Below are 27,106 nucleotides of genomic sequence, written 5' to 3'. Positions count from 1 at the left end.
TTCTTTTGAAAATTTGGATATAATTGTGTAAATTTGGATAATTTTCAAAGGGGAAATTTTTGTTAGACTTGAGTTTTGGAAAATCTTAAATTTTTCTTTGGTGAAAAAATTAATTTTGTCGAGATGAAGTCAAATTGCAAAATCGATTTTAGACTCTAGAGGCAATTTTATTTTTTGTCAAAAAAATAAAAATTTAATGGCATTGCAAAATCGATTTGGATAAAAATTGCAAAATTTGGCTTTTATAGATTAAAATTGCTTTGAAAACTTTTTGCCTTTAATGAGATTGGTAATTTAATATTGAAAAATGGCTTTTGGTTAGCCAAAATCCAATTTTAATGACGTATTAATTACTAAATCCTCATTAAATGGAAATATTTAACACCCCCAAGGCATTATTTAATTTCTTTTTGCAATTTGGAACTAATTGGCAATTTTAAAAAGAATTTTCATTTTGGCAAAGTTAATTTTTAGTTAAGTATTTAATTGTGGGCCATAATTTTGCATTAATTACTGTTTTTCTTGCTCCCAGGGTCCAAGTCAGCCAGCTAGGAGGAAATTGGGAAGTTGGGTATAAGAGGAGGCCTCTCTCCCATTTTCTCCTCACTTCTCACTTTTCCTCCTCAAGGTTGGCGATTTAGCAAGAGCAGTCCTCTCTCCATTTTGGGCGAATTTGGGCTTGGAGCAGCTTTTCTCCACCTTGGCGATTTCTCTTGGAGGCAGATTTTTGCATTATTTGGTGATTTTTCTCCTTCTATTGGGGCTGCGATTTATGCCCTAGGTGATTTTTGAGGGCAAATTGTAGACTTTCCATGCTTGGGCAGATTTGTTTGAGGGCAGAACTTTCCACTCTTGGCAATTTTTGAGAGCAGACCTGATTTTGTGAAATAGGAGATACATGATGGAACTCTGATTTTCTCCATTTGAGACTGTACTTTTTTATATCAGACCTAGGCAATTTTGGTTTGGAGAGGAGATACATGGTGAAAGTCTGATTTTTGAAACCAAAGGTGGACAATTCCAAAGGAGTAAAATTCTGATTTTCAAGGGATTTGAAATTCTCAAAGTCTGATCTTAAATTCCAAAAGAGTCAAGATCCGGCTATTGGTGGAGGTGACTTTTAATCATTTAGAGTTGAAAGGGGTCCTTAAGTTGACTGACTTCTTTTGTTCTCCTCTAAGGATTGTCTCCCTTGGTTCTGCTAGTCTAATTGTCCACCACTTTACTATCTCGTAATAGGGCGACGAGATGGAGGATGTTAGTACAAGAAAGAACTCTAAGGGAACAAACACTAAGAAAGACAAAGAGGATATGATGCTCAAAACAACTTTCTTCTTGAAAATGAGGCGAATAACCGATACCAATGTCGGTACAGTAGACATGATGCAGCTAAAGGTAACTTCAAATCATTTAGAGTTGAAAGGGGTCCTTAAGCTGACTTCCTTCTTTCGTTCTAGTGTAAGGATTGCCTCCCTTGGTTCTGCTAGTCTAATTGTCCACCACTTTACTATCCCGTAATAGGGTAACGAGATGGAGGATGTTAGTACAAGCAAGAATCTTAAGGGGACAAACACTAAGAAAGACAGAGGATATGATGCCCAAAACACCTTTCTTCTCGAAAATGAAGCGAATAACCAATACCAATGTCGGTACAGTAAACATGATATAGATAAAGGATAGACTAAAGGAAGGACAATCCCCCTTGGCAAAGAAGATATACAGAAGGCGGTTGCACATCATAGCCTAGGCGTTGACACTTCCATTACAACCATGATGAGCAACATCGGAGCAACACTTGATTTTGAAGACATCAGAGAAGAGGATATCAATGAGATAGGACTTGGATCGAGATTGGAGGAGCTAGGAAAGGTTGCTATCAAAAAGAAGCATTTGAACACCCTTTCCTCCCTCGATGCTTTTATTGGATTCGCAAAAGAGTATGAGAAGGATCATGAAAAGATACTACAAGCAACAAACAATGTGGTGAAATCAGCTGAACTCAAGATGAAGCACACACATTATCCTCCTATGGAGGAAGTTAGCGAAAGGCTAGCTAAGTTCATTGCCTTAGCTAAGAAAATGAAAGAAAAGGGAGAGTTATATTAGAAGATCATTTAATGTAAGCCCAAGTGGCAATTTCTCTTTCTTCTAGAATAAGACAAGTGTTTATTTCTGATTGGCCACCATTTTGGTGCCTTCTCATTGGTTGCCACTTTTTGCACTTTTTTCATTGGTCCCTTGATGAGGTGACAGCTTCTCATTGGCTGATGGGGTGGCAACCCTAATTAGGGTTTCTAGGATCCAATTTGGATCGTTGATCTCATTTTGATCTCTACCATCGGTTGTAATTTTGGCCTCTATATAAGGCCATTTTGCTCTCATTTGTAGGAGAGTTATGTTGGAGAATTGTTGCCATAATACTATCAAAATTGTTCTCTATTCATTGTTGTGACTTGCATGGTGGATACACATGATCATTTTGGTGTATTGCATGTTTCTTCTCATCTCTCAAATTAAAGTAGGATTTTATTTCATGTTGCTAGAGTAGAAGTAGATGGCTAATTGTATGGTGATGTTGGTAGATGTTTGATAGGGATCAATACTAGGCCACTAGCATCCTAGCGGCTGGTTGGGAAGCCTTGTGTGGTAAACTAGTTCATTTTCCTTTGAATCATTGCATCTATGGAGGTGGGGCCGCTAGTTAGCCTTCATTGGATTCGATCCCCGTCCATTTGCTAACCTTTCCATTGATAGGAGTAGGAGTAGAATAGTGAGTAGTTGGAGTAGGAGTAGAATAGCAAGTGGTTAGGTATTCGAATTTCATTCTAAGAAAATTAGGAAGGTAGAAGTCATTAGAACCATTATTGCCTCCTCGTGTAATCAACATTATCTGGCGCTGCATCCTCCACCATCACTGTCACCATCAACATCACCTAGCATTTATACAAAATCATCTCCATCATCCCACCAAAGCTTAAGTCATCCTTGAATGAATAGCGTAAGGCTGCCTATGTGATTACCAGCGAATCACATCGATAAAACTGAGTGAGTATCCACAAGTGTAAGGAACATTGGAGTTGTTCTCATATCCCACGGACAATAACTTTTCAAGAGAGGAATTGTATGTTTGATACTCCGTATCGGACATCCAATTACTAATATGTTATGTAAGTGATACAAAACTTGCATCAACACTATGTAGACTATCTTGCTGATAAAAGTTCTCATCTTTCTACTGTTTGTAATTATTCTGATTACAAGCTTCAATGGCTCTTACCAATGATGATTTTGTCATTTTATAGGCCCCGATAGTAAAAGGGAGGACACATTCCTTGCCACCACCTGAAAGAGGCGACTCTTCCATATGGGTCAAGTATTTGGATGAACGCCATCACTCTTTAATAAACTGCTTTATCTTTTTTTGATGACATGGACAATAATCTTCCTTCATGGTGGTAGAATGGACTGTCTCCTTTGGTGGTATCTTGTGATCCTTATTATGACGGGGACATGTCACATTGGTGCCCATCCTCAAAATTTGGCTATGCTCCATTATTATCAGTACAATCCACTTTTTGAAATGTCAGCATCTATATTTTGCAATTCTAATTCCTCCTTGTTTTTCTTTTATAAGTTACCCATGAATCTCTGTTCCAGACCTTGGCTTTTCTTTTCACTGCAACAAGTCCTTTTTGAAGAATGAATCTACTGCAGCCTTTAATATTTGCCTACCACCACTTTGTTAATGAATCTTAAGTTAGAATGCTCATATGAAAAAGGTTCCATTTTAAAGGACATCTTTGAAGTTTTTGCCGTTATTCATTATTAATGTCATTGGTTTGTGATCTGATCCACCATAATGAACTACCCCTGAATAATAGAAGATAGAGGAAAGCCACCAATTTGAAGAGATTGGGAATTTGTCTAGCCTACACAAGACATTTTCTTCCTCCCTTCTATTAGTCCTACTAAACAACCCAAATGTCAGAGCTATGTCTGCTAGTGCTCCACTCAAAATTCTAAATTCATTGCACCAGTTGAAAAGGAGGCTTTTCCACCTTTCTTTTCTTCAGGAAATACGATGGCATAGGAATCACCACAAATAACCCAATTGTCTCTTGGGTTTTGATGATTAGAATTTTTAAATTTTTTTCCAAACCCTTACTCATTCCCCAATAGTGTTAGGCCCATAAACATTTGTGAGTAGAAGGCTCATTGCTCAATACATCCTTAAACCTGATAGTAATAAAATCAGGTATTAGGACACAAGCATGCCTGTGTAATGTCTCCTACTAGGGACTGCCTGTTTAACATGCAGTGATATACATTACTACACAATATCATGCGTTATTTAAATTATTAAGCTAGAGATAATTAATTATTTATAATACAATCCACAATTATTATATTTAGACTTCATCCCTAACTCTTTGCTAACCTCAGCGGAGGATGGTGTATTGTGCTAGGGCTCATGAAACAGTCTACAGCAGATGCCTCAAGGCTCTTACTCATGTTGGGGCCTTCCTGTCATGTGAACAAATTACTCTGCCTCTCCCTACACAAACCCCCTCCCCTCAAGGCTCTTATTCATCTTGGGACCTTCCTGTCATGCGAACAAATTACTCGGCCTCTCCCTACACAAACCCCCTATCCCCATGAAGGTGGATAGGGGTTTTTGTCCTTTTATTAGGCCTTGAATAAAAAATTGGCTATTTATAATTTTATATATTAATGACTCATACCCGATCTCTCTCTCTCTCTCTCTCTCTCTCTCTCTCTCTCTCTCTCTCTATATATATATATATATATATATATATATATATAAATATATAGAGATAATGACCTATATTAGATCACTAAGAAATATATTAATATATTATATATAATTTCTGTTTAACAGATATATATAATTATCTGATCCTTTCGATCATCTCCATCCCTTTTATATTGATCCTTCCATATATATATTTATATACATAATAAATATAGACTTATGTTCATATTTTTTTGTTAACAAAGGGTATCCCCATGACCCAGACTGTCTCACCCATTGGGGTGTGCCGAGGCGAGACTAAATCCCTTGGGGTATGGGTGCGGGGCCCATGCATTAGCACACACCAGACCTGTATTCATTATTACTCCATATAATGGACAACTGTATTTATTTACCATTCATCTTATTTATATTGCCTAAATTAGCACTTGTGAACCATAATGCATACCACAAATTATGTTTAGAAATGAACTGCTGTATTGAATGTCCAATGCCAATACTAATGCAGACTTTCCTGAATAATTTTTGATTCCAGATTGGTCCTTTACTGATCTGTTTTTCCTCAGCTCCTCCCTTGATTCCCCATAATGGACTTAATATCCAATGTTTTAATATCCAATGTTTATCTTATAAAGTTTGATGGTTGCAATCTTCTGATGGTGAAGAAACATATCTTTCCCTTCATTGCACCTCTTCATAACTACTTGTTATTTCCTCCAAATATCTATTGTTGCTTCTTTATGATAATTTATGATTTATAAGATTTATTATTGAGTATCGCACCATGAAACTTAAGATTAATACAATTCCTTGACTTCCACTAGGCAGGGTATCAATCCACCAGTGGAATCAATATTAACGTGTGTTAGGCACAAATCCTATTGTTATCCTCCCACACTTCTATTGAGCACATACAGGGCTATACAATACAGTCTGTAAACTATCTAGACATTGATATCTGCTTGAGGGACTATTATTGTGATGTATTATTTGATCAACATATATCCAATGATGAAGACTTTAGTTATGTCCAGACTTTCTGAGAATATCTTGATTCTTAATTGACAATCACTATCAAGGGATGGTATCTACTATTTTTGACTCACTGTGTGTGGAGATACCCACGGAAGTCTCTGCTACTGATGAAATTGCATTGAAATGCAGACACACACACACAACAGACCACAACTTTCTTATTACCATTGTTACTCCCGTTATTGAAGTATCACAGTGTTCCTTATTATGAAGCTATGATTATGTGAGGTGATCTTCTTGATGCCATATGTTCCCTGCTGTCAGTTGCCTTTTTGATTGATCGCTATTATCAGCGATGCTCTTTTACTATAGCAAATGATCGATGGTAATTGCGGCTTCTTATCAATTTGATGTGCTACTGTTATTCCAATGATAATCATTATTTGGCATAATCATTGTTTTATCCAGGGCATTCCCAATAGCTGTTATTTTTTATGATCAACATTCTTAATTATTGTAATTATATTTGATGGTTTATCAATTATCTTCTTGTAATTATAATATATATTATTTATTATAATTAAATCCTATTTCAGAAAGCGGACATCGCAGCCTGTGAATCTATTTATATTCCAGAGAATAGCAAGGTCCCTAACCAGGCGATCCAGATTAACTGCGACTATCTGTCTGTGGCAATATGCACGAAGTCTCAGCTGCCGATGAAATTGCATGGGAAGGCGCACACACAAAATAAACCACTATTTTGCTTATTACCATCGTTACTCCCATTATTGAAGTATCACAGTGTTCGTTATTACGAAGCTATGATTATGTGAGGCGATCTTCTTGATGCCATATGCTCTCTGCAGTCAGATGCCTTTTTGATTGATCGCTATTATCAGTGATGCTCATTCACTGTTAGCCATATGTTCCCTGCTGTTAGATGCCTTTTTGATTATTCCATCGATAATTGTTATTTGGTATTAATTAGTGTTTTATCCAGGGCATTCCCAATAGCTGTTATTTTTTATGATCGTCTATATTATTTATTGTAATTATATTTGACGGTTTATCAATTATCTGCCTGTAATTAGATTAAATGTTATATTTTATAATTATTTATTATTAAATCCTATTTCGGAAAGGGGACATCACAGCCTGTGAATCTATTTATATTCCAGAGAATAGCAAGGTCCCTAACCAGGCCATCCAGATTAACTGCTACTCCTCCATTTCTCCACATTTGAGGAAGAACGTCCTTAACATTATCTCTGCCATCTTGGTCCCCTGAAACAAAACTATGTTTGGAATCTCCTTCTCAACGAGCCACTTCAGAAGGCAGTATTTTCAGGGCTATTTAGGCTATGGATATTCTAGTGAATGATTTTCATTGTTTTATTCTGCTAAGGAGGTGCTTGCCTCCTGATTCGATATACTTCCTCATTGAGGCCTGAGCCCCATTTTCCAAATCCTCCAATTCCTTTAGTTTTCCTCCCTTTCTCTCCCAGTATCCACTTCAGTAATGCTTTTCCCCCCATTTCTTCTCCTAAAATGGTAGCAACACTCCATTCTTCCAATTCCTCCTAATTCTCCAATATATAAATTACCACCTCAATATCACTCCCATAAATTATCTATATTTTCCAGAGCATTATATACCTGACTTAATTATTAATTATTAATTATTAATTATATACCTGACTTAATTGGACTCCTCTGTATTATTAATACCTTTCTTCATAGAGAATTTTTGATTTGGCCAAGATGGGGTCTTAGGAAGGAAATCTCTTTCTTTTCCTTTTTCCAAATTAGATTGGAAGACTGGGCCCATTGTCTCCACTTCTGCTCTCTCTATTCAACCAATATATCACCTGTCTCCCTTTTACAATCCCTTGCTAGATGGTCAACTTTCCAGCATTTGAGACATGATGGATAGATACTCATAATCCAGTTTTTTAATACACTTTCAAAATTGAGGACAATGTAATAGTGCTCGATAAGTTTACACCTTAACATGAATTCTGGCATATGTAGCCAATCGATTGCCTCCAGTTGCATTGGAACAGAAAATATATTTTAGTAGCATACACCCTATTTTTCAAGATTTCCTTTGACCATAATTCTTGGGGAAGCTTGTACATTCTTATCAACACATGAGTTTCCTTAAGTAGCTCTGGAAGAGGATCAAATCTAGGATTTCAAGCATGAATATAAAGACCCACATTCCCCATGAACCATGGACCATCATAGTTCAATTGAAAGACAATATGCAGAAACTCTAATGCCCAGAAGCTAACCTCCAGCTTAGGACAATGCCGTTCTTTGTTTATCCATACTTTAATTATTCCTTTGATGGCGAAATTCCAATGCGTTTTTCCATCACTCTGTTCCTATTTAACTTTTCCAAGAGTTCAGAAAATTGTTCGGTATACAGACACTTGGATCTGCCCTCTTCATCGACAATCCTATGCTTGGCACTAATGTTCTTCTCACTCTCTCCCTAAGAGGGGGATCCTGGCCTCCCACCACTCTTTGCCGTTATCCTCCTCCTGCTCTTTTTCTTCATGTTTGTTCTCAATATTTTCTAAATCCACCTTTCTTTTCAGGAACTCCTTTACCAATTGACCTGGATTTAATTGACCTGGATTTTACATGAAAGTACTTATTTTTTGTTGTTTTGTCATTTCATAGTTTTTATGTGAAATTTAATGCATCTTTGAGAAGGCAAAAGTTCCTGTTTTACATTATCAATGAGCTAATAGAATGCTAATCTTGGTAGGTTTGGTTGAAAAATCATGCAGCAAGAAGCTGAAATTTGGGAGGCACGTTGGACATGAAATTTTATTTAAGGCAAACTGCAAGTTGACATCAGAAGTATATGCACTGGGCACTCTGTTCTTCCAATTTGGAGTTGAATGTCTTTACTATTGACTGTTAGAGGAAGAGATCAGTAAAATTAATGCACTTAATTTTCTTTTTATCTGTTCACATATAACTTAACTATTTTGAATTTTTTTGTACTGTTTGTTAGCATTCAACTGGGCAGTGTAACTATTCAAATTTGAAAATCCATCCAGGACAAGCAATTACCAGAAGCAGGGTAGCTAGAGCGGACCTCCCATATTTTCAAGATGATGATGATCTCAGCCCACAATCATCTCTCTTGAACCTTGGAAAGCAGTTTCTCAGGTTATATGATATTCTCTATTTGAACTTTTTTCAAAATCTGTTCCTAAAGAAGATACCACTACGGCTTCTGGCTGTTCTCGTAATTTTAATGATGATCAAAGTAGTAATAGTTTGTCATATGGTAGATTTGAGGTTCCTGCAATAAATGTATCTGAAATCTATCTAAATTGTAGAGGTGTTAAGGGAATCTTTAAATATCAGTCATAAAAGAGGTGTAAAGTGTGTGATATTCAGCATAAAGCTAGAAATGGGAAAATAGGATATTTGAAATTGTTCTCTGACAAGGAAATCCAGCAATACAGTAGAATGACCCTTAGTTCTCCAAATGCCTATCAGTACATGTGTCTTTCATATGTTAGAAGAGGGATAGAAGGCCACTGTTGAAGAGGTTTGCCAGTCATTATTTTATTGACTTTAGAAGATGGCAAACATATCATAACTTCTGATAAAATCCTTGGTTCTGCTTGTAACACCATGAATAATGGCCCTATTATATTTGATGCAGTCTCTAATTTCTCCATATCATTAAAAGATGATAATCTAGATTATGTCCTAAAATATAAATTCAAAACCATGAATTTGAATTTTGGACATGAAATCTGTTGAGTCTTAAGTAGCTGCGAGATAGATCTCTTCCTCAACTGTTTGATTCTCTGTTCATTGGGCTGTCTAGTGTGGATGACAAGAGCTATCTCTTCTTGTTGATTCTCTTGCAATGTTCTCTTTTCTATCTCTGATTAGTATTATATCTTGAGACTGCTAATGTTCTGGTTCGTTGTTCTCTCATGCTTCAGGAAATATCATGCATTTGATACTCAGTTTTGATTCTGTTGGTTCTTTATCATCAACCTTGATTGTGGCTTATATTCTGTATTTCAAGTCGATTGCTGACTGGGCACCAGTTATTATTGGTTCCTTATATTCTCAAGCGCTCTCCATCATTGCATTTGTGCAACAGCTAGTTATGGCACCGCTCATTTTTATATGTACAGTTTCTGTCAATTCAATGGCTTGCATACACCACGTCTCCTTTCAGCCGTTTTGTTTGCTTGCTGACAGTCTTTGACTTGTGGACTACCATTCAGGTTCCTCTCCATTAAGTTATTTTGTAGCTGATATTAGGAGATTTGATTGGGCGTTGTTTTGTTTTGTGTGGTCTTCTCTATTTGTGGTGCAATTATTCTCAATGGAATAATATATTCAGTTTTGTGTGCTGCAGTGCTGAGAAACTCAAATTCATATTCTCAGAATTCTGTTTATTGCTAGCACAATATTTTTCACGTGCTAAGTCTTACATATCTGTGTTATTCAAGTTACATTCTTGTTGATTTTGTTCTGAGAATCAGTTTTGTGTTCAGTTGATGTTTGAGAAACTGTGATATAATTCTTGCTAAAAGGAGATAGGCTTTTGTTTGAGTTTTAGAACTTCAACCATACGCAAGACTTTTGTATTATTTGACAACATTCAATAAAGATCTACATTTGTGTGGGCTGGGTTGTTTCCCTCAAGTAGGAAGGTTTTTCCCAGGATAAGAATCATTGGTGTCATTTTGTTTTTCTGAGTTTTTTACATTTCATATTTCTGCTTATACTATTTCTAGTGCAAAATGTAACATGGTATCAGAGCCGGTCTGAGAATTCAATCCAGAACCAGAATTGTTTTGTATCAGCTATCTCCTTGTTCTTCTTTGAGTTGTTTGTTTTCAGCTAGTGACAATGATGAACTGTTTCAATGTAGAAGGCCGATTGGACGGTTCTTCTAATTTCTCTTCATGGAAGCCAAGAGTTATTATTGCACTTGAAGAGAATGACCTTCTGGATTATGTTAATTCTGATGTTGCAGAGCCATTTGAAGAAGCAAAAGAACTCAATGGAAAAAATATAAGATCATGACTAAGAAGATTATGATTGATTCAGTTAAGGATCATTTGATTCCCTTATTTCAAAACTGGAATCAACCAAGGAGATTTTTAAGACTCTCAAGGATAAATATGAGTTCAACAATACTAGTAGTGCTCTAGCACTAAGATGTCAACTGTTGCATGTGAAAATGGCTAGAGGTGAGTCAGTAGTCTCATACTTTATGTAGATTACTGAGTCAAATGATCAATTAGTGCAATTGGAGAGTCTTTTGCAGATAAGGATTTAATTATGCTTGCTATGAATGGACTTCCCCACTCGTGGAGTCTTTCATTCAAGGTGTTAGGGAAAGAGATTAGCTTCCAAAATTTGATAGACTTAGAGTTGATTGCATTAAAAAAGAATGCAGATAAGAAGCACAGGGAAATAGATGTAAAAGTTATCATGAAGATGATCATGTACTTGCAGCCCACACTTCAAAAGAAAAAGTGAAGAAAGAAAACTTCAAAACATACATCGGTAAAAACTTTTAGTTAGTCCTTTATTCCAAGAAAGGGAAAAGGATCTTTCTAGGATCCAGTGCTTTAGATGCGACAATTATGGGCACTTTGCTAGAGATTGCAACTCTAGATCAAAACCTCAAGTTGCTGCTGCAAATGTGGAAACTTCATCTCCTCAAAATGAGTCAAGTGAAAATTTTAAGGGATTCTTATTTATTTCTGCACTCTCTAGCAATGTTCCCTCAAAAAGTGATAGATGGCTGATTGATAGTGGATCATCCCGACATATTACTGGTTACCGAGATCACCTCTTCAACTTGAAAAAAAAGGATTCTCATCTTTAAGTCATTATTGGTGATGATGCAAGCTATGCTGTTAAAGGTGCTGATTCTACATCTTTTCAATTGGATTCCAAAATTCCTCTACACTTGAGTGATCTCCTTTTGTGCCTGGTATTAAGAGGAATCTGATTTCTACATCAGCATTAGAAGACAAAGGTTATCATGTTGCTTTTGCTGATGGAAAGGTTCTTGCATAATAAAAGAACTCCAACATTCAATTAACATGTGAGATTGGAATTTATCATGACAACCTTTGCAAGCTTTCAGCTCGTCCCATTTAAGCTTTACCTTGTAATATTTCAGATTCAAGTTAACTTTGGCACAAGAGGTTTGGTCATCATAATTTCAAAACTTAATCTTCTATGGAGAACATTGTGGTTGATCTTCCAAAGCTGAACCAAAGTCTAAAACCATGAAGGAGTTTGCAAGGGATGTGTTCTAGGTAAGAACATTAAGAGTACTTCTCATTGTAAGGAAAGTAGAGCAAAAAAAATCCTAGTTATGTGGTCCTATGTCAGTTGCTTCTCTTAGTGGCTTTTGGTATTATGTTACCTTCATAGATGATTTTTATTGTGTGTGTTGGATGTACTTTCTTAAGTCTAAAGAATCTGACGAAGTGTTGTCCCGCTTTAAAGAATTTAAAACACTTGTTGAAAATCTACCTAACAAGAAGATCAAGATTCTTAGATTTGATAATGGAGGAGAATATGTTTCTGGTATCTTTCATGTTAAGAATATTAGCTTCATGGAAATTGAAGCAAAATAATATATGTGTGTTTTATATATCTGATGATAAATCAGTATATTAAATCTGATTATATATATATATATATATATATATATATATATATGTATGTATGTATGTATATGTACAGATTTATATATATTATTATTTAGTTATGCATTCATACTCAAACATATATATATATATATATATATATATATATATATATATATATATATATATATATTCCATATCATTATAATCCTGAATGCTGATCAAGTAATATCGATCTGATCAAGTACATTACTAGTATTGACTCTAATATGAACCGATACTATGATCGGACGGTAGACTTAATTAAGGCTGAGTTTATATTAAAGAATTGTAGCACTTGATCGGTGCCTCTTAAAGGATTTTAGTTATGTGTTGATGTATGGTTACATAGGCTCACACGCCTACGTAAACATACCTCTCTCTCTCTCTCTATATATATATATATATATATAATATGCATTTGTGAATTCTGAAATATACTCATTAACAAGGCATTACTATCTCAGTAAAATTCAGATCTGCATATTCTATATCTACTTGAATTAAATCAGTACTAAGACATTGATAGGAAGATCTGTTCGTATCCATAAATTCAGAATTATATTGAAGATTGCTCACACAGATAAAATTATATAGTTCAGTTAGTCTTCGCCAATAAGTGATCATTCAAATTTACATTTCATAGCTTTTGTGTTGAAGCTAGGATTAAGAGGGAGTTCTGTGTCCCTTATAATCTTCAATGAAATGGTGTAGTTTAGAGAAAGAACAAAGCAAATGTTGAGGCAACAAAGACTATGATTCATGATCAAAGCCTTCAAACTTTTCTATGGGTCGAGGCTTGCAGGACAACAATTCATATTCAAAATCGTAGCCCTCGTCAGATCCTAGGCAACATGACTCCCGAAGAAGCTTTTATAGGCATCAAACCAGATATCAGTTATTTCAGAATTTTTGGTTGTCCTATTTATATTTATGTTCCAAAAGAGAAAAGATCAAAGTTGGAACCTTCAAGAAGGAAAGACATATTTGTTGGCTATAGTGATTCTTCAAAAGCATACATAATCTACATAATCTGAAAAAGTTGCATGATGATGCAATCACTTCAGATTGAGTTGACCCTACTATGTACAGGCAGTTAATTGGTTCTTTGATGTATTTGGATAACACAAGGAAGGCCTGATATATATATTATATGCAGTTGATATATGGTTGAAATATTCTTGTGTGGAGATGAACTTGCAGGGGTTCTCTGATTCAGATTGGGTTGGATGTGCTTGATAGGAAGAGTACTTCATGATGCTGTTTCAACCTAGGTTTAACCATGGTTTCTTGGTGTAGCAGGAAATTTATGTAGCTCAGAGCACACTTGAAGAAGAACTTCTTGCACCATGTGTGACTGCAAGAGTTGTTGTGCAACTTCATAAATTACTTGCAGAGCTTATTTGGGATGCAACTTTGTAAATTACTTGCAGAGCTTATTTGGGAAGCCCTTTGGAACCTACTATGATCATGTGTCATAACCAAAATTGTGTGAAGCTTTTGGTGAATCCAGTTTTTCATGATAGAACCAAACATGTGGAAATCAAATACCACTACTTGAGAGATATGGTTCAAAGGAAAGAGGTTGAGCCCAAGTACATTTCTATAGAGGAACAAATTGCAGACATTCTCACCAAGCCACTTCCAAGAGTGAAGTTTTGCCACTTTTGGGATAAGTTTGGTATAGTGGGGAATGATGCTCTTGCTATGTGAGCCTCAACTTTAGTGATTCTTTATATATGTTAATTAGTTCTTTGCGAGAGAAGTTCGAGGTGGAATCCTTTGTTAAGGAGTTCTCTGCGAGAGAAGTTTGAGGTGCAATCCCTTGTTAATGAGTTACATGTGAGACAAGTTTGAGGTACAATCCCTTATTAATGAGTTCTCTGTGAGAGGAGTTCGAGGTGCAATCCCTTGTTAATGAGTTCTCTGTGAGAGGAGTTCGAGGTGCAATCCCTTGTTAATGAGTTCTTTGCGAGGAGTTCGAGGTGCAATCCCTTGTTAATGAGTTCTATGCAAGAGAAGTTTGAGGTGAGATCTCTTGTTAATGAGTTCTCTGTGAGAGAAGTTCGAGGTGAAATCTCTTGTTGATGAGTTCTTCTATGCAAGAGAAGTTCGATGTGAAATCTCTTGTTAATGAGTTCTTCTCTGTGAGAGAAGTTCGAGGTGAAATCCCTTGTTCCACCCTTTGGGAGTAGCTATGGTGGATCCTCCTCCTAGAGGTAGCTACGGTGGAGTCATGTGTGACACTCCATGACTTTATTTTATGTTTTTTTGGTTCACCCTCTAGGAGTAGCTATGGTGAATAATGTTATGCTGAGATAACAATTTTACTGAGAAAATCTATGATGAAATTTTGTGTTGACATTATTTTTGGTTGCAGCTATGTGCACTTGTTATGAGATAACAATCTGAAGATCTCTCTCTTGCAACGAGGGAGTCATGAGTTTTAAGTAGCTGCGAGATAGATCTCTTCTCCAACTTGTTGATTCTCTCTTCTTCGGGCTTTATATTGTGGATGATAAGAACTACCTCTTCTTATTGATGCTCCTGCAATGTTCTCTTTTCTATCTCTGATTAAAATTATATCTGAGACTGCCCACATTCTGTTTCCTTCCTCTTATCTTGCTTCAGTAAGTATATTGTGTTCGATACTCAGTTTTGATTTTGTCGGTTCTTTATAGGCAACCTTTATCATGGCTCATATTCTGTATTTCAAGTCAATTGCTGTTTGGGCATCAGTAGTTAATATGAAATGCAAAATATTCATGATCTGATGGCTCGTTTTACTAAAATTGAGCAAGAACTTCATGCTCAGCATTCTCTTGCTATTAAACAAGAAGTTGCAGCTCTGGCTGCTGACTATAAATCTTTTAAAGAACAAGCAGAATCCTGGTGGAGTTAACAAGAAACAATGACAAAAACAATTCAGTCTGATGTGAAAATAGATGTTCAGCAGATCAGTCAATTAGTGCAATTGCAAACACAACAGCAATAGTTAATTGTGCACTCAGAAATCCGAAATGAAGCAGGAGTTTTGCTAACAAGTAGGCAGGACATCAATAAAGAAGTAGTCAGGTTTTTCTCTTCTCTCTTAAATTTTGATCTTGTATCTAGCATTCATGTAAATAGTAAAGTTTTGGATGTCATCCCTAGTGTGGTTACACAAAATTAGAACAATATGCTACTCAAACCAATTGAGTTGGAGGAACTAAAATGTGTTGTTTCTTCCACAGGGAATGATCAGGCACATAGGCCCGATGGTTTCCCTGCTAGTTTATATCAAAAAAATTGGGATTGTTAAGATTGATTTTTGGGGTGGAATCTAGAGCTAAGGCTTACATTTGCAAAGATTTGGTTCCTAAGAAGGAGGTGATAAATAAATTAATGATTTTCAAACTGTTTTGCTTTGCAATGTTGTGTATAAGGTTACCTCTGAATTAATTTCTAACATGTTGAAGAAGCTTCTATGCAACATCATAACTGAAGAGCAAAGTGGTTTTGTCCCAGGGAGATCCATTATTGAAGGTATCATAATTTGCTCATGAGAAATTCATTTCATCAGAAAGGCAAATATGGAAAGAATGATGGTGAAGTTGGAGATTATGAAAGGCTAAAGCCTATGATCAAGTAGCCAAATCTTTCATTCTTCAAGTTCTCGAAGCTTTTGGTTTTTATGAAAAATGGGTGGGTGGCTTGGTTTAGGAGTTGCATTTGGACCCTAGATTCTTTGTTTTAGTAAATGGGACCCAAAGGGATTTTTGAATCAAGCAAAGGTATTTGCCAAGGAGACCCCTTTTTCCCATCTATTTTTATTATCATGGCCGGATTCCTTGGTAGACTTATTTCTAAGATGAGAGTTAAGGGAAGGTAGAAGGTATCAAAATTGCATTAGGTCTTAAGATCAAACTCACCAACAATTTGTAGATGATACGCTTTTAATGGGGTAAGCATTGGACAGAGAAGCCAGATGTATTCATGTCATGTTGGATAAGTATTGCAGAGTGTCTGGATAGATGATTAATTTCCATAAATCCAAATTTTTGTTCTTTAACACTAGATTGGAGAAATAGAGATCAATAAGATTCCAAATCTTAAACTTAACTTGTAGGGAAATTTCTTGGGACCCCTCTCTTTGCAGGAGCATGTTGGTCCAATTTGTGGAGTATACTTCTGAAGAGCTTCTCACAAAAAATGGAAGGTTGGAAAAATCAGCAGTTGTCTTCAGCGGGAAGGATCTTGATGTTAAAAGTAGTAATTTCTGCCATTTTGATATATTAGATGATGTGCCTGAAAATCCTAGTCAAGATTTTGAATCCTGTAGAACACAGTATGCTCAAGTTTTTCTAGAATGGAAGCTTGGATCAGGACAAAATCCCACTTCTTGTGTGGGGCAAAATATGTAAGCCAAAATATATTCCAGTATATATTTGGAAACATGGAATGGAATCTTTAGAGATACCTTGCTTTCAACCAATTGATAAAAATCAATTTATGTACATAGTTTAAGTCTTAGTATTCTTTATCTTCTAGCTATTACCTCCTTGGGATTTGATAAGAAAAATTTCTACAACCAAACTTACCAAATTTTATGTAAGAACCAAAAAATTATGTCTCTTGGTTCTTTCAGCTTTTGTCAGCTGTATTAGCAAGAAAACTAATGTAACTCATATGATATATATGAAAAGCCCTTATAGGAAGCATGGTTTACACACTCGGCGAGTTCTCACCGAGTGTCTGAGTACTTGCTAGTTTTTTTTTAAAGCGAGCAACTCGCATGTTAACTCGCGCACCATTCAAGGCTGAAAACTCGCTCTTAACTCACGCTCAACTTGCTAGTAAAACTCACCAAAAATGCGGCAAACATATTCGTCATTAGGAAGCCGGAAAAAATCGGAAAAAGAGTGGGAAAGATGCAGATTTTTGGCTGTTTCCCTCTTTGCATAGTTTCTATTTTTTTCTTCATCCGAGTCTTTAAAGACCCTACTCGCACAACATAAAACACACAATAGGATTTGAGTGTTCTCTCGTCATGGAAAGGTTTGTATTTCTGCCTGTTCTTCGTTCTGTGTTTATATTTTTCAACATTAAAAGTGTTCAGCATTCAGCATTTAAACATGAAATTGCCGGCAACATGATTCGCATCCATTTTTTGCCATTCCATATAGTTTTCAATTTAATATGTTTTGAGGTTGAAGAATTAATAGTTTTCAATTTAATATGTTTTGAGGTTGAAAAATTAATAGTCTCTTAAGCTTTAACTTTTAAGTTTAAATTTAATATAGTTTAACTTTTATCTAATTTGTTTTTTTATGGCTTACACCCAGATCGATTAGGAACAATATAGTTCGAACTTCGAAGGTTTTAAATTTAATATAGTTTGAACTTTAAATTTTAAATGTATACCATTCAATTTTTTAAAGTAGTTAGATTTCATTGTTCATTACTTTTTTTATACTAGGAGCAATTGATCGATTAATATTAAGATTAAAATTTTATGAGTTAAAAAGTTTAAATGTTTAAAAATTTAGATTTAAATGTTATTATTTTTAAAATTGTTTTATGTTTATATTGTATAGATGTAAATGATTTCAATATTATTTATATAGGCTCAAATATTTTAATATTTTAGTATTAAATTGTTAATAGTATAAAATAATACATTTTGAAAGTATTAAATAATTTGATAATAAAACATTTAAATTACATCAAAATATAATTAAAATTTATTTATTTTACCCTATCTTAAAATTATGTGTATTGCATTGCCTATCTTGAATAGAATAACTATTTTTATGTATCTAGTACCTGACTAATTTTTATTTAGATGTGAAATTTTTGATCTCGGAGTTGTATTAAATTATTAATTAATTTAAATATTTTTTTACTGAATATTTTAATATTGCTTAATATATTTAAAGTTAAATATATATATATAAATGTTGAAATATTTATAATTTAAATTTCATTCCTTATTATTATCTTTTTAAATTTTTTTAATATTAATGTAAATAGAAATTAATGTTGTTTAAATCATTAAAATTGTAATGTGTACAAATTAAAAAATGTCTATAATGATTATATTAAATTTTAATCAATATAATTATTAATAATATCTATTATTAATTAATTACAATATAATTTATTATACTTTTTGTGACTATTAATAAACATATTAGATTTAAATAAACTTTATATTTTTAATAATCATTACAAAAAGTTTTATGAAGTAGGCATTCATATTAATGAATTGTTTGTAAATATAATAAATGCAGTAAAAACTATTTATAATTTTATAGTTTACCTCCATGTTTATGTATTTTTCTTTTGGTTACTATTTATGTTGTAGGTTGCTTAATTATCACAATGGTATTTGGCTGTGCATCTACTCCAAACATGGCTAATGCTAGTCAATTTGTTGGAAGGAAACCCGCTGGAAGTTGTGACCCCACTTGGAAACATGGCATCATGGGACTGGTAGTAGGGACTATTATTTGTACATGGTGCATGAAGAAGCATAGTGGAGGCATAAATCACCTTAAATACCATCTTGCAGGCATTCCTTGTTGTGATGCCAAGCCATGTAAAAAGTGTCCTGAAGAGGTCCAACGAGAGATGATAGCTCTCCTTGCAGCACTAGATGAAAAGAAATTGGAGAGAGCAAGGCAACAAGCAGCCATACAAGAAGCCATTGCTCCTACTTTGTCACGTTCAACAATAACTAAGATGGATGTGCAACACATTGTTGACTCTACTCGTGGTCCACATATATGTGGTAAATCGTCCTCTACCACTTCAATCAAATTCAATTTTGTGCCTAGAAATGAGCCAGGGTCACAACCTTCATTGGAAGCAATTGGATGGAATAAGGAGGTACATAAGGAAGCAGAGGAGGCTTGTGCAAACTTTTGGTATTATAACAACATTCCCTTCAACGTGGCAAGGAGTCCATATTGGGAGAGTTTGGTGACGGCATTAACAATTGCAGGAAAAGGTTTTAAGGCCCCTAGCCCAAGAGATTTAAGTGGCAGGTTGCTCCAAGATGCTATTCTAGATGCAAAAGAAATTGTTCAAGTTGAAAAGAAGCAATGACAAAAGTATGGATGCTTAATTCTTTCAGATGGAAGAAACCACACTCTTGTCAATTTTATAGTGGTTTCAAATGAAGTGATGGTTTTTCTCAAGTCAATTGATGCCTCTAACATCATAAAGAATGCAGAAAATTTGAGCTTAATGTTAGAGGAGGTTGTTTTAGAGGTAGGGATAGAAAATGTAGTCCAAGTTGTTACTGACAATGCAGCTGCATATGTGGCAGCTGGAAGGTTGCTTCAAGAAAGACATCCAATACTATTTTGGACCCCATGTGCAGCTCATTGCCTTGACCTTCTTTTGGAGGACATAGGCAAAATTGATTGGGTGAAACCAATTGTAGATGAAGCAAGAGATATAACAAAAAAAAAAAATATATATATATATATATTTATATAATCACCCATGGGTTCTTCAATTGATGAGAGAGCACACCAAGGGCAAAGAACTTGTGTGATCGGGAGCTACAAGGTTTGCAACGAATTTCCTAACATTGCAAAGCATTACTAGTTTATTGACTCCCTTGAAGCAAATGTTTGTGAGTTAGCAATGGGTAGACTCAACTTACTCAAAGAAGGCTGATGGAGAAAAGATTGTAAAAATAATTTTTGATGGTGAATTTACAAGTAGAGCATTAGAGATTGTGAAGGTAACTTCCACTTGATTTAATTTTCAAATTGAATCCTTCAATTTTACTTGTGAACTTTAGAAGCATTTTGTTTCATTGCAAGTTGTAATTTAAGTTTGTGTTTCTACTTTGTACTTTGTAGTTGACTGAGACATTGGTGAGGATCTTGCGCTTGGTGGATGGTGAGAAAAATGTGATGGGATATCTTTATGAGGCAATGGATAGGGCCAAAGAGGTCATTCAACACTATTACAGGGGGGATGCAAATAGATTTGCCCCTATTTGGGACATCATTGATTGACGGTGGAATAATCAACTGCAGCAGGGTACTTTCTCAACCCCAAGTTCTACTTCTCTGAGTCTGGTAGCTTCACGGATGATAATGGGGAGGTTATGGAGGGTCTAATCACATGTATTGAGAGGATGACACCTATAAGTGCAACAAGAGACCTCATCCTTTTAGAGTTACAGAACTATAAGGCAGCTAGGGGTCAATTGTTTTCTTCCAGCATGTGTGTACGAGGAAGAGGGATCCAAACACCAAGTAAGAAAAAGTGAATTCCGATATATTTCAAGTTATGAATTTCAATTATTAATAGAAATTAGAATATTGTTTATTTACAAAAAAACCTGAATATCTTATGTGCAGGTTCTTGGTGGGAAGATTTTGGTGGAAACACCCCAAATTTGCAAAGGCTAGCACTCCAAATTTTGTCTCAACCTTGTAGTGCTTCTGGCTGTGAGAGGAACTGGAGTTTGTTTGATGCCATTCACACAAAGAAGTGTAATAAGTTGACACAAAAACACCTGCATGATCTTGTTTTTGTGCAGTATAACCTTCGGCTTTGCACAAAAAAGGTGCTGGACCAGCCAGATGAACTCATTGATTTGGATGACATTGATCCCTACAGTGATTGGACTGTGCAGGATAATGATCCCTCCTTATTTACGGAGGATGAGATTGCTGATATGGAGAGGCAGGCTATGGAGGATTTGCCTGCAGCAGAAGCAGGGGAGATTGGATTAGATGAGATCGATGTGGTGGAGGAGGAGCCAGTTCCACCTACTAGCATGGTGGAGCCACAAGCACAATCTACTACACCAAGCAGGGAGCCAGTTTCAAGCATTAGGACTGTACCCTCTGTCTCCCATTATTTCTCTAGGGTGGGGAAGAGGAAGATATGAAAACTTTTAATATCTAAGTGCCTAGATATGACTGTTCCCTCTACACTGAGCACATAAAAATAGAAACTACTAAATTGAAAAAACTTTATAAAATATATAAAATCCTAAAAGAGAATCTGCCAAGATCCCCAATGCAAATCACTGTTATAACTTAAGACGCATCACCATTATGTTCTTGAATTCACCTAAAAGAGAAGAGGAGGAATAAGAATAGAAGGTAGAGGAATAAGAGAATTTTCCTAGATATCAATTGGATGCTGACTTTGATTGCTGAATTTTTTATTCAATGTACCTATGTACGATGCATAATGCAACATTTTACTCTAATGTCCAGTATTAGTCTATTAAATGGATTATGGAATCAATGAATTGTTAATATACTTACACTAGAAAACTTGAGTTGTGTTTGATTTGTTTATGTTATTGTTAAGGAATTTTTAGTTCATTTGTATTCTAAAAATAATAATTTCTTATATTTTTCAAACAGCTATCTGCATGTTGTCCTGAAACTTTGGAAATTTATGTGTTATCCTGCCCTTGAATCTCAGAAAATCATTTGTATTATGTGATCTCTTGATGAAAATAATACGACCTTAAGCACTTATATAATTATATTCTCTTCTACCATCTCTTCATCAAAATATGTGAACACTCCCTTTCTTAATATTGGAATAAATGCAGATTTGCTAATTTCTGTAAAAATAATATGTTTACTGCAGGGACACCAAATGGGCATTGCTGTTTTTGTGGGAGCAACCAAGAGAGCTAAGACATATAGAGTGGCCATCTTTGCAAAACACAGTACGTGTGCACTTTTTATTAGAAGAATATTATATTTTTGTGTTGTTCAGGTGTTTTTGTTTGGAAATTTGTCATGCAAATATTTGCCTGATTTCTATTCAGTACACCAATAGGTGTAAATCAAATCTCTGGTTTATAAGTCTTCTCTTCTTTCTTGAGGTGGGGAGAAGGGTGATGCGAGTATTATGGAAAAAACAGGAATTAATTATTGTTTTTGAGTCTTCAGCAATCCAAAATGAGGGATAAAATTTCCATTTTGCTGTGTGTTCCCATATAAAAATGATATTAACATGCATGCAATCAGATAAAGAAATCTATACAATCTTTTTACTCCATATGTATCAATATGTTGTGTTCTCTTCTCTCTACCTTTTTAGAGATATTATTCTATGTTACCAGGTAAGCCCTTAAGGACTTCTGCACCTGTACCAGGTATGTTTGGGTATGGGTTTGCTCAGGGGTACACCTTGGTCTGCCCAGGATACATACTGGGTGTGCCTAGGGATGCCCAAAGGCGCTGAGAAGCAAACATAACAAAAAAGACATTTTTTGACCTTTTTTTCGTATCCCCTCTTTTGTTGGGTTTTTCTCAAATCTAACACTTTGTGCAGCTTATTGTTGCTACCCCTCAAACAGTTTAGGGCCTTCACTCCCAAATTCCCGCTATTTATTGGGATCTCTTATCATATAAGAAATTTGATTACATGAGGTGGTCTGGGAGTGCAGACCAGAATTAAAAATATAGACAATTAAAATTATGACTATTGAATGCCAATTGAAAATGATAAATATCAACAGTCAATGATGATGTATTGTACTATCAAATCTATTTAGATTTACAATTGTGTTTATTTCTTTCAATTTTGTGCACACACACTCACTCACATTTTGACATGCCTAAATAGACTACCTAAGGGCAAAAAAGTTGCTTGTACTGGTGTACCTATACCAACGACTTAGATATTATTTTATTTTTAGTTATTTTAGCTTTATTCCCAAGTTTCTATTTGATGTTTTTTAATATACATTTTATGAAAATATCTATGTATATTCTCTCTTTTCTTTCATTTTTGCTTACAATTCTTATTGGTATAACTGGACACCAATAGATGTAACTGTTAGTCTTAGGTTTGCCATGGTAACCAGCCTCTTGAATATTTTCAAGATTTTTAGTTGCCCACACCAAATGCAATACCTTTCACACTAGTTTTTGCGATAAGCAATTGTTCTTTTGCACATAAGACCCTTGCTATATGCAATTCTATCATGGACGGGCTTGTTATAGTTTTAATTTCAAAATAAAAATAAAAATATAAAATAAAATAAAAATAAAGAAATCCAATGCAAAACCCATAATGCTAAGGTCTCAACATGAAATCAACACCTGTGAATGGAGGAGCTAGTTTGGGAACACAATGTACTGAGATAATCCACAATCAAATAATTCCTAAATGAAACACATACAAAATATTAGTGATAAGTCTGCAAAGGTAAGAGCAGGATGTGTATCTGACTGAGACATTTTTGTAAATAGAAACAGAAAAACAATGAAAGAAGAATCAAATACTGCAGAACTAAGAAGACTACCACTATCACCTGGAATACATATTACTTCTATTATATCCAAAAATATCTAGATGAGAAGCTGTAACAAATTTATTTCAAAAAGATTAACCTTGGAATGCTTAAAAACAATGCCAAAGTGATAATGTGGATTGTATTTTCATAGAAACAATGAGAAACAATCAAAGAGAGAATGAGAAGTAATGATTAAATAGGGGAGCCTTAAACATGGTTAGATGGCTGACTTTATCTGAAACAAGGGTATGTCTTCATGTCTGATACAGAAAAGTATGATGAGGAAGCCAAACAATTAGCCCAGAAATGGGTTATATTGGTGGTGGGCTAGCACTACAATGTCAGGGGATTGCTGTCCCCTTAACAATGGGAAATCTGGACAACCATGGACAAGTCAGGGCTTGGCAAATTTGACCCTTTCATGATACAACTGGATAGGTGCATGTGAAGATGCCATAGCTTTATCCATGTCAAACATTTCGCCTTGCCTGGAGTGTGGACAAAATGGACAATGAGTTCACTGTACGATTCATTGACTAATATTATTTGATGCAATGAAATCTCTTTTCATTTCCTCTTCTAGTTTTTATGGAAGTGCACTGCATTGAGTTATGAGGAATCTAAAATTGACATACTGGGGTGGTTGTTCGGTACTTTAAATCATGTTCAGATGCTGACACTTCATAGTAATCAGATTTAAGTATTGTGATAGTTGATGTTTTTTCATGACTTGAAATGTTCTCTCAATGAAATCTACAATAGCCTTACTACTTCGCTAGGAATTGAAAGTGGAGGCTTGGCTTGCACTGTTCCCTCACTGAAATCTAACATGGTCGTAGTACTTTACTAAAACTTGGTAGTGGAGACTTGGTTGATATTATTTCTTGCTTCCGTTGTTCCTGGGTTTCTTGGTAAATGAGATAGTAAGAATTGGTTTGCTTACATTGACTTTACCTATGAGTTGAGTTTAAACTTAAAGGGAGAGTTTTGTTGTCATTTATGGCGAATTGAGCTCATCTTCCCATATTGTTGCCGAGTTCAAACACGGATAGAACCCTTATTTGTGTTGTGCAGAGCGGAAGAAATGTTCATCTTATTCTCGTGAATTTGAGTGACTGCATGGACTTGTGTTCAACTAATTTTGTGAGTTGACCTATATTGTTTCCTGTTGCTGAACCAAATGTGGGCAGCATGGTTGTGCCTGCTGAATTCCATGGGTTTTTTTTTTTGTCCAAAGAAACTAAAACAAAGAAAAAAAATATCAAAATAGTAGCTGTCCTTGAAAAGTGATTGCGACTTCTGTGCTTAAGGATCAAGAGGAATCTCTTCATTTTTTGTAACTGCCTAGCTCGGAAGAGCATGCCATAGTATAGGTGGGATCTTCATACTATAGCCCATGACCTATGCACTAGATAAGGCCAAACAATTTTGCCATCCAACTGCCAACAAAAATTTGCCCTGCACAATGTCGTTGGCATAAGAATTTCTGCCATTGCAATGTGTTTGAGTATTCCTTTCGCCTTCCGTCAAAAGGGTTCTTGGGTAGAGTTTTTTCAAGTGTATGTTGATATTTGAATGATACATATATACTCTTACAAACAACTGTAACTAGATGGGAAAAAAATTCACAAAGAGGGCATTCCTCTTAGGCCTATCGTTTACACCATAGGCTCTCCCACCTACAAGTTAGCGTCTCACCTTGCTAAATTAGTCAACCCTCTAATAGGAAAGTCTAATTCCTTCATCAAAGATTCTGCCCACTTTGTTGATTTTATCAAGGACAAAAAGTTGAAGGACTATGATCTCTTGGTAAGCTTTGATGTTGTCTCACTCTTTACTAAGGTCCCTGTTCCTGATGCCATTGAGATCGTCAAGGAAAATCTAATGAAGAAGTTGTTTCTCTTGTTGAGCTTTACCTTAGATCAACTTTTTTCTCCTTCCAAGATGTGATCTATGAGCAAGTTGATGGGGTGGCTATGGGTTGCCCTCTCTCTTCCATCATTGCCAACCTTGATGTTGGGTGGATAATTTGCAACCGACAGTTTGTGCAAATTTAGTTGCAAAATAGGATGACCAGTCACGATGTGTGAGACTAAGTCTCTCCTACCTTGAAGGGAAGGCTCCCCCTTCTCACTTTTCCTTGGATCAACTCAAGGTAAGTAAGAAGTTAGAGGTACTTTGAAGGGTGTTACTGTTGATGTCAGTTTTGGTACCACTATATAACATATTAGTAATTGAATATTTGATACGGAGTATCAAATGCACAATTCTTGTCTTGAAAAGTTAATACTCATGGGGACATGAGAATAACTCCAATGTTCCTTACACCTGTGGATACTAACTCAGTTTTATCAATGTGATTTGCTGGTAATCATGTAGGTGGCCTTATGCTGTTTGCTTGAGGATGATTTGGACTTTGGTGGAATAATGGAGATGGTGATTCGGTGTGTATGCTAGATGGTGTTGATGGAGAAGGTGATGGTGATGGAGAATGAGTGTGCTTTGATACTTGACTTACTTCTCTAACTTTCTTCTCTAAACTTTGACTACTCAACTACTTGCTATTCTACTTCTACTCCTATGAATGGAAGATTAGCAAATGGACTGGGATCGAATCTAATGAAAATTTACCGGCGGCTCCACCTCTATAGATGCAATGATTCAAAGGAAAATGAACTAGTTTACCACACAAGGCTTCCCAACAAGCCGTTAGGATGCTAGTGGTCTAGTATTGATCCCTATCAAACATCTACTAATAGTACCATGCAACTATCCGTCTACTTTACTCTTACTTAGCAACTTGAAATGCAACCAACTTTAACAACTTGAAAAGAAATTTTATTCTAACTATTTGAAAGTAGAAACTATGCAATAATACCAAAGGCTCTTAATCACCGTGCAAGTTACAAGAATGAGAAAGAAATAGCGAATTTTGGCATTATCTTTGCAACAATTTTCTCCGACCATTACAAATGAGAGCAAATGGCCTTATATAGAGGCCAAAATGTACAACCAACGATAAAGAGGCAAAACCGACAATCCAGATTGAATCCTAGAAACCCTAATTAGGGTTGCCACCCCATCGGCCAATGAGAAGACGCCACCTCCTCAATGGACCAATGAAAAAGTGGAAAAATAGCAACCAATGAGAAGGCACCAAAATGGTGGCCAATCAGAATTAGACACATGTCCTATTGTAGAAAGAGAAATTGCCACTTGGGCTTACATCAAATGATCTTCTAATATAAATCTCCCTTTTTCTTTCATTCTTTTAGCTAAGGCAATGAACCTAGCTAGCCTTTCTTTGACTTCCTCCATGGGAGGGCAAGGTGTATGCTTTATCTTGAGTTCGGTCGATTTCATCATGCTGCT

General features: G+C 35.5%; 2 protein-coding genes across 9 annotated transcripts in view; both read left to right on the top strand.

Annotated features, from left to right (window-relative positions):
* The window catches only part of LOC149537805 (uncharacterized), a 99,764-nt gene that overhangs the window by 12,154 nt on the left and 60,504 nt on the right, over positions 1-27,106 (top strand). For all 8 annotated transcript variants that reach the window (XM_089799188.1, XM_089799191.1, XM_089799190.1 and 5 more), the window contains 3 exons: positions 8,529-8,623; positions 8,781-8,938; positions 22,075-22,156. In XM_089799188.1, coding sequence (XP_089655314.1) covers positions 8,529-8,623; positions 8,781-8,938; positions 22,075-22,156 — 335 coding nt within the window. The remainder of the gene's footprint in view (positions 1-8,528; positions 8,624-8,780; positions 8,939-22,074; positions 22,157-27,106) is intronic.
* Positions 19,722-21,664, top strand: LOC149537806 (uncharacterized). The gene is made up of 3 exons (XM_089802004.1): positions 19,722-20,191; positions 20,313-20,714; positions 20,820-21,664. Exons 2-3 carry the CDS (start codon positions 20,564-20,566, stop codon positions 21,353-21,355), a joined length of 687 nt encoding a protein of 228 aa, XP_089658130.1. The 5' UTR covers positions 19,722-20,191; positions 20,313-20,563; the 3' UTR covers positions 21,356-21,664.

The sequence above is a fragment of the Cupressus sempervirens genome, chromosome 9, assembly GCF_028749045.1.
Source record: "Cupressus sempervirens isolate cs-2001-9-10 chromosome 9, ASM2874904v1, whole genome shotgun sequence".
Classification (NCBI taxonomy): Eukaryota; Viridiplantae; Streptophyta; class Pinopsida; order Cupressales; family Cupressaceae; genus Cupressus; species Cupressus sempervirens.
Note: the sequence above shows the minus strand (reverse complement) of the source record. Positions and strands in the feature narration are given on the sequence as shown.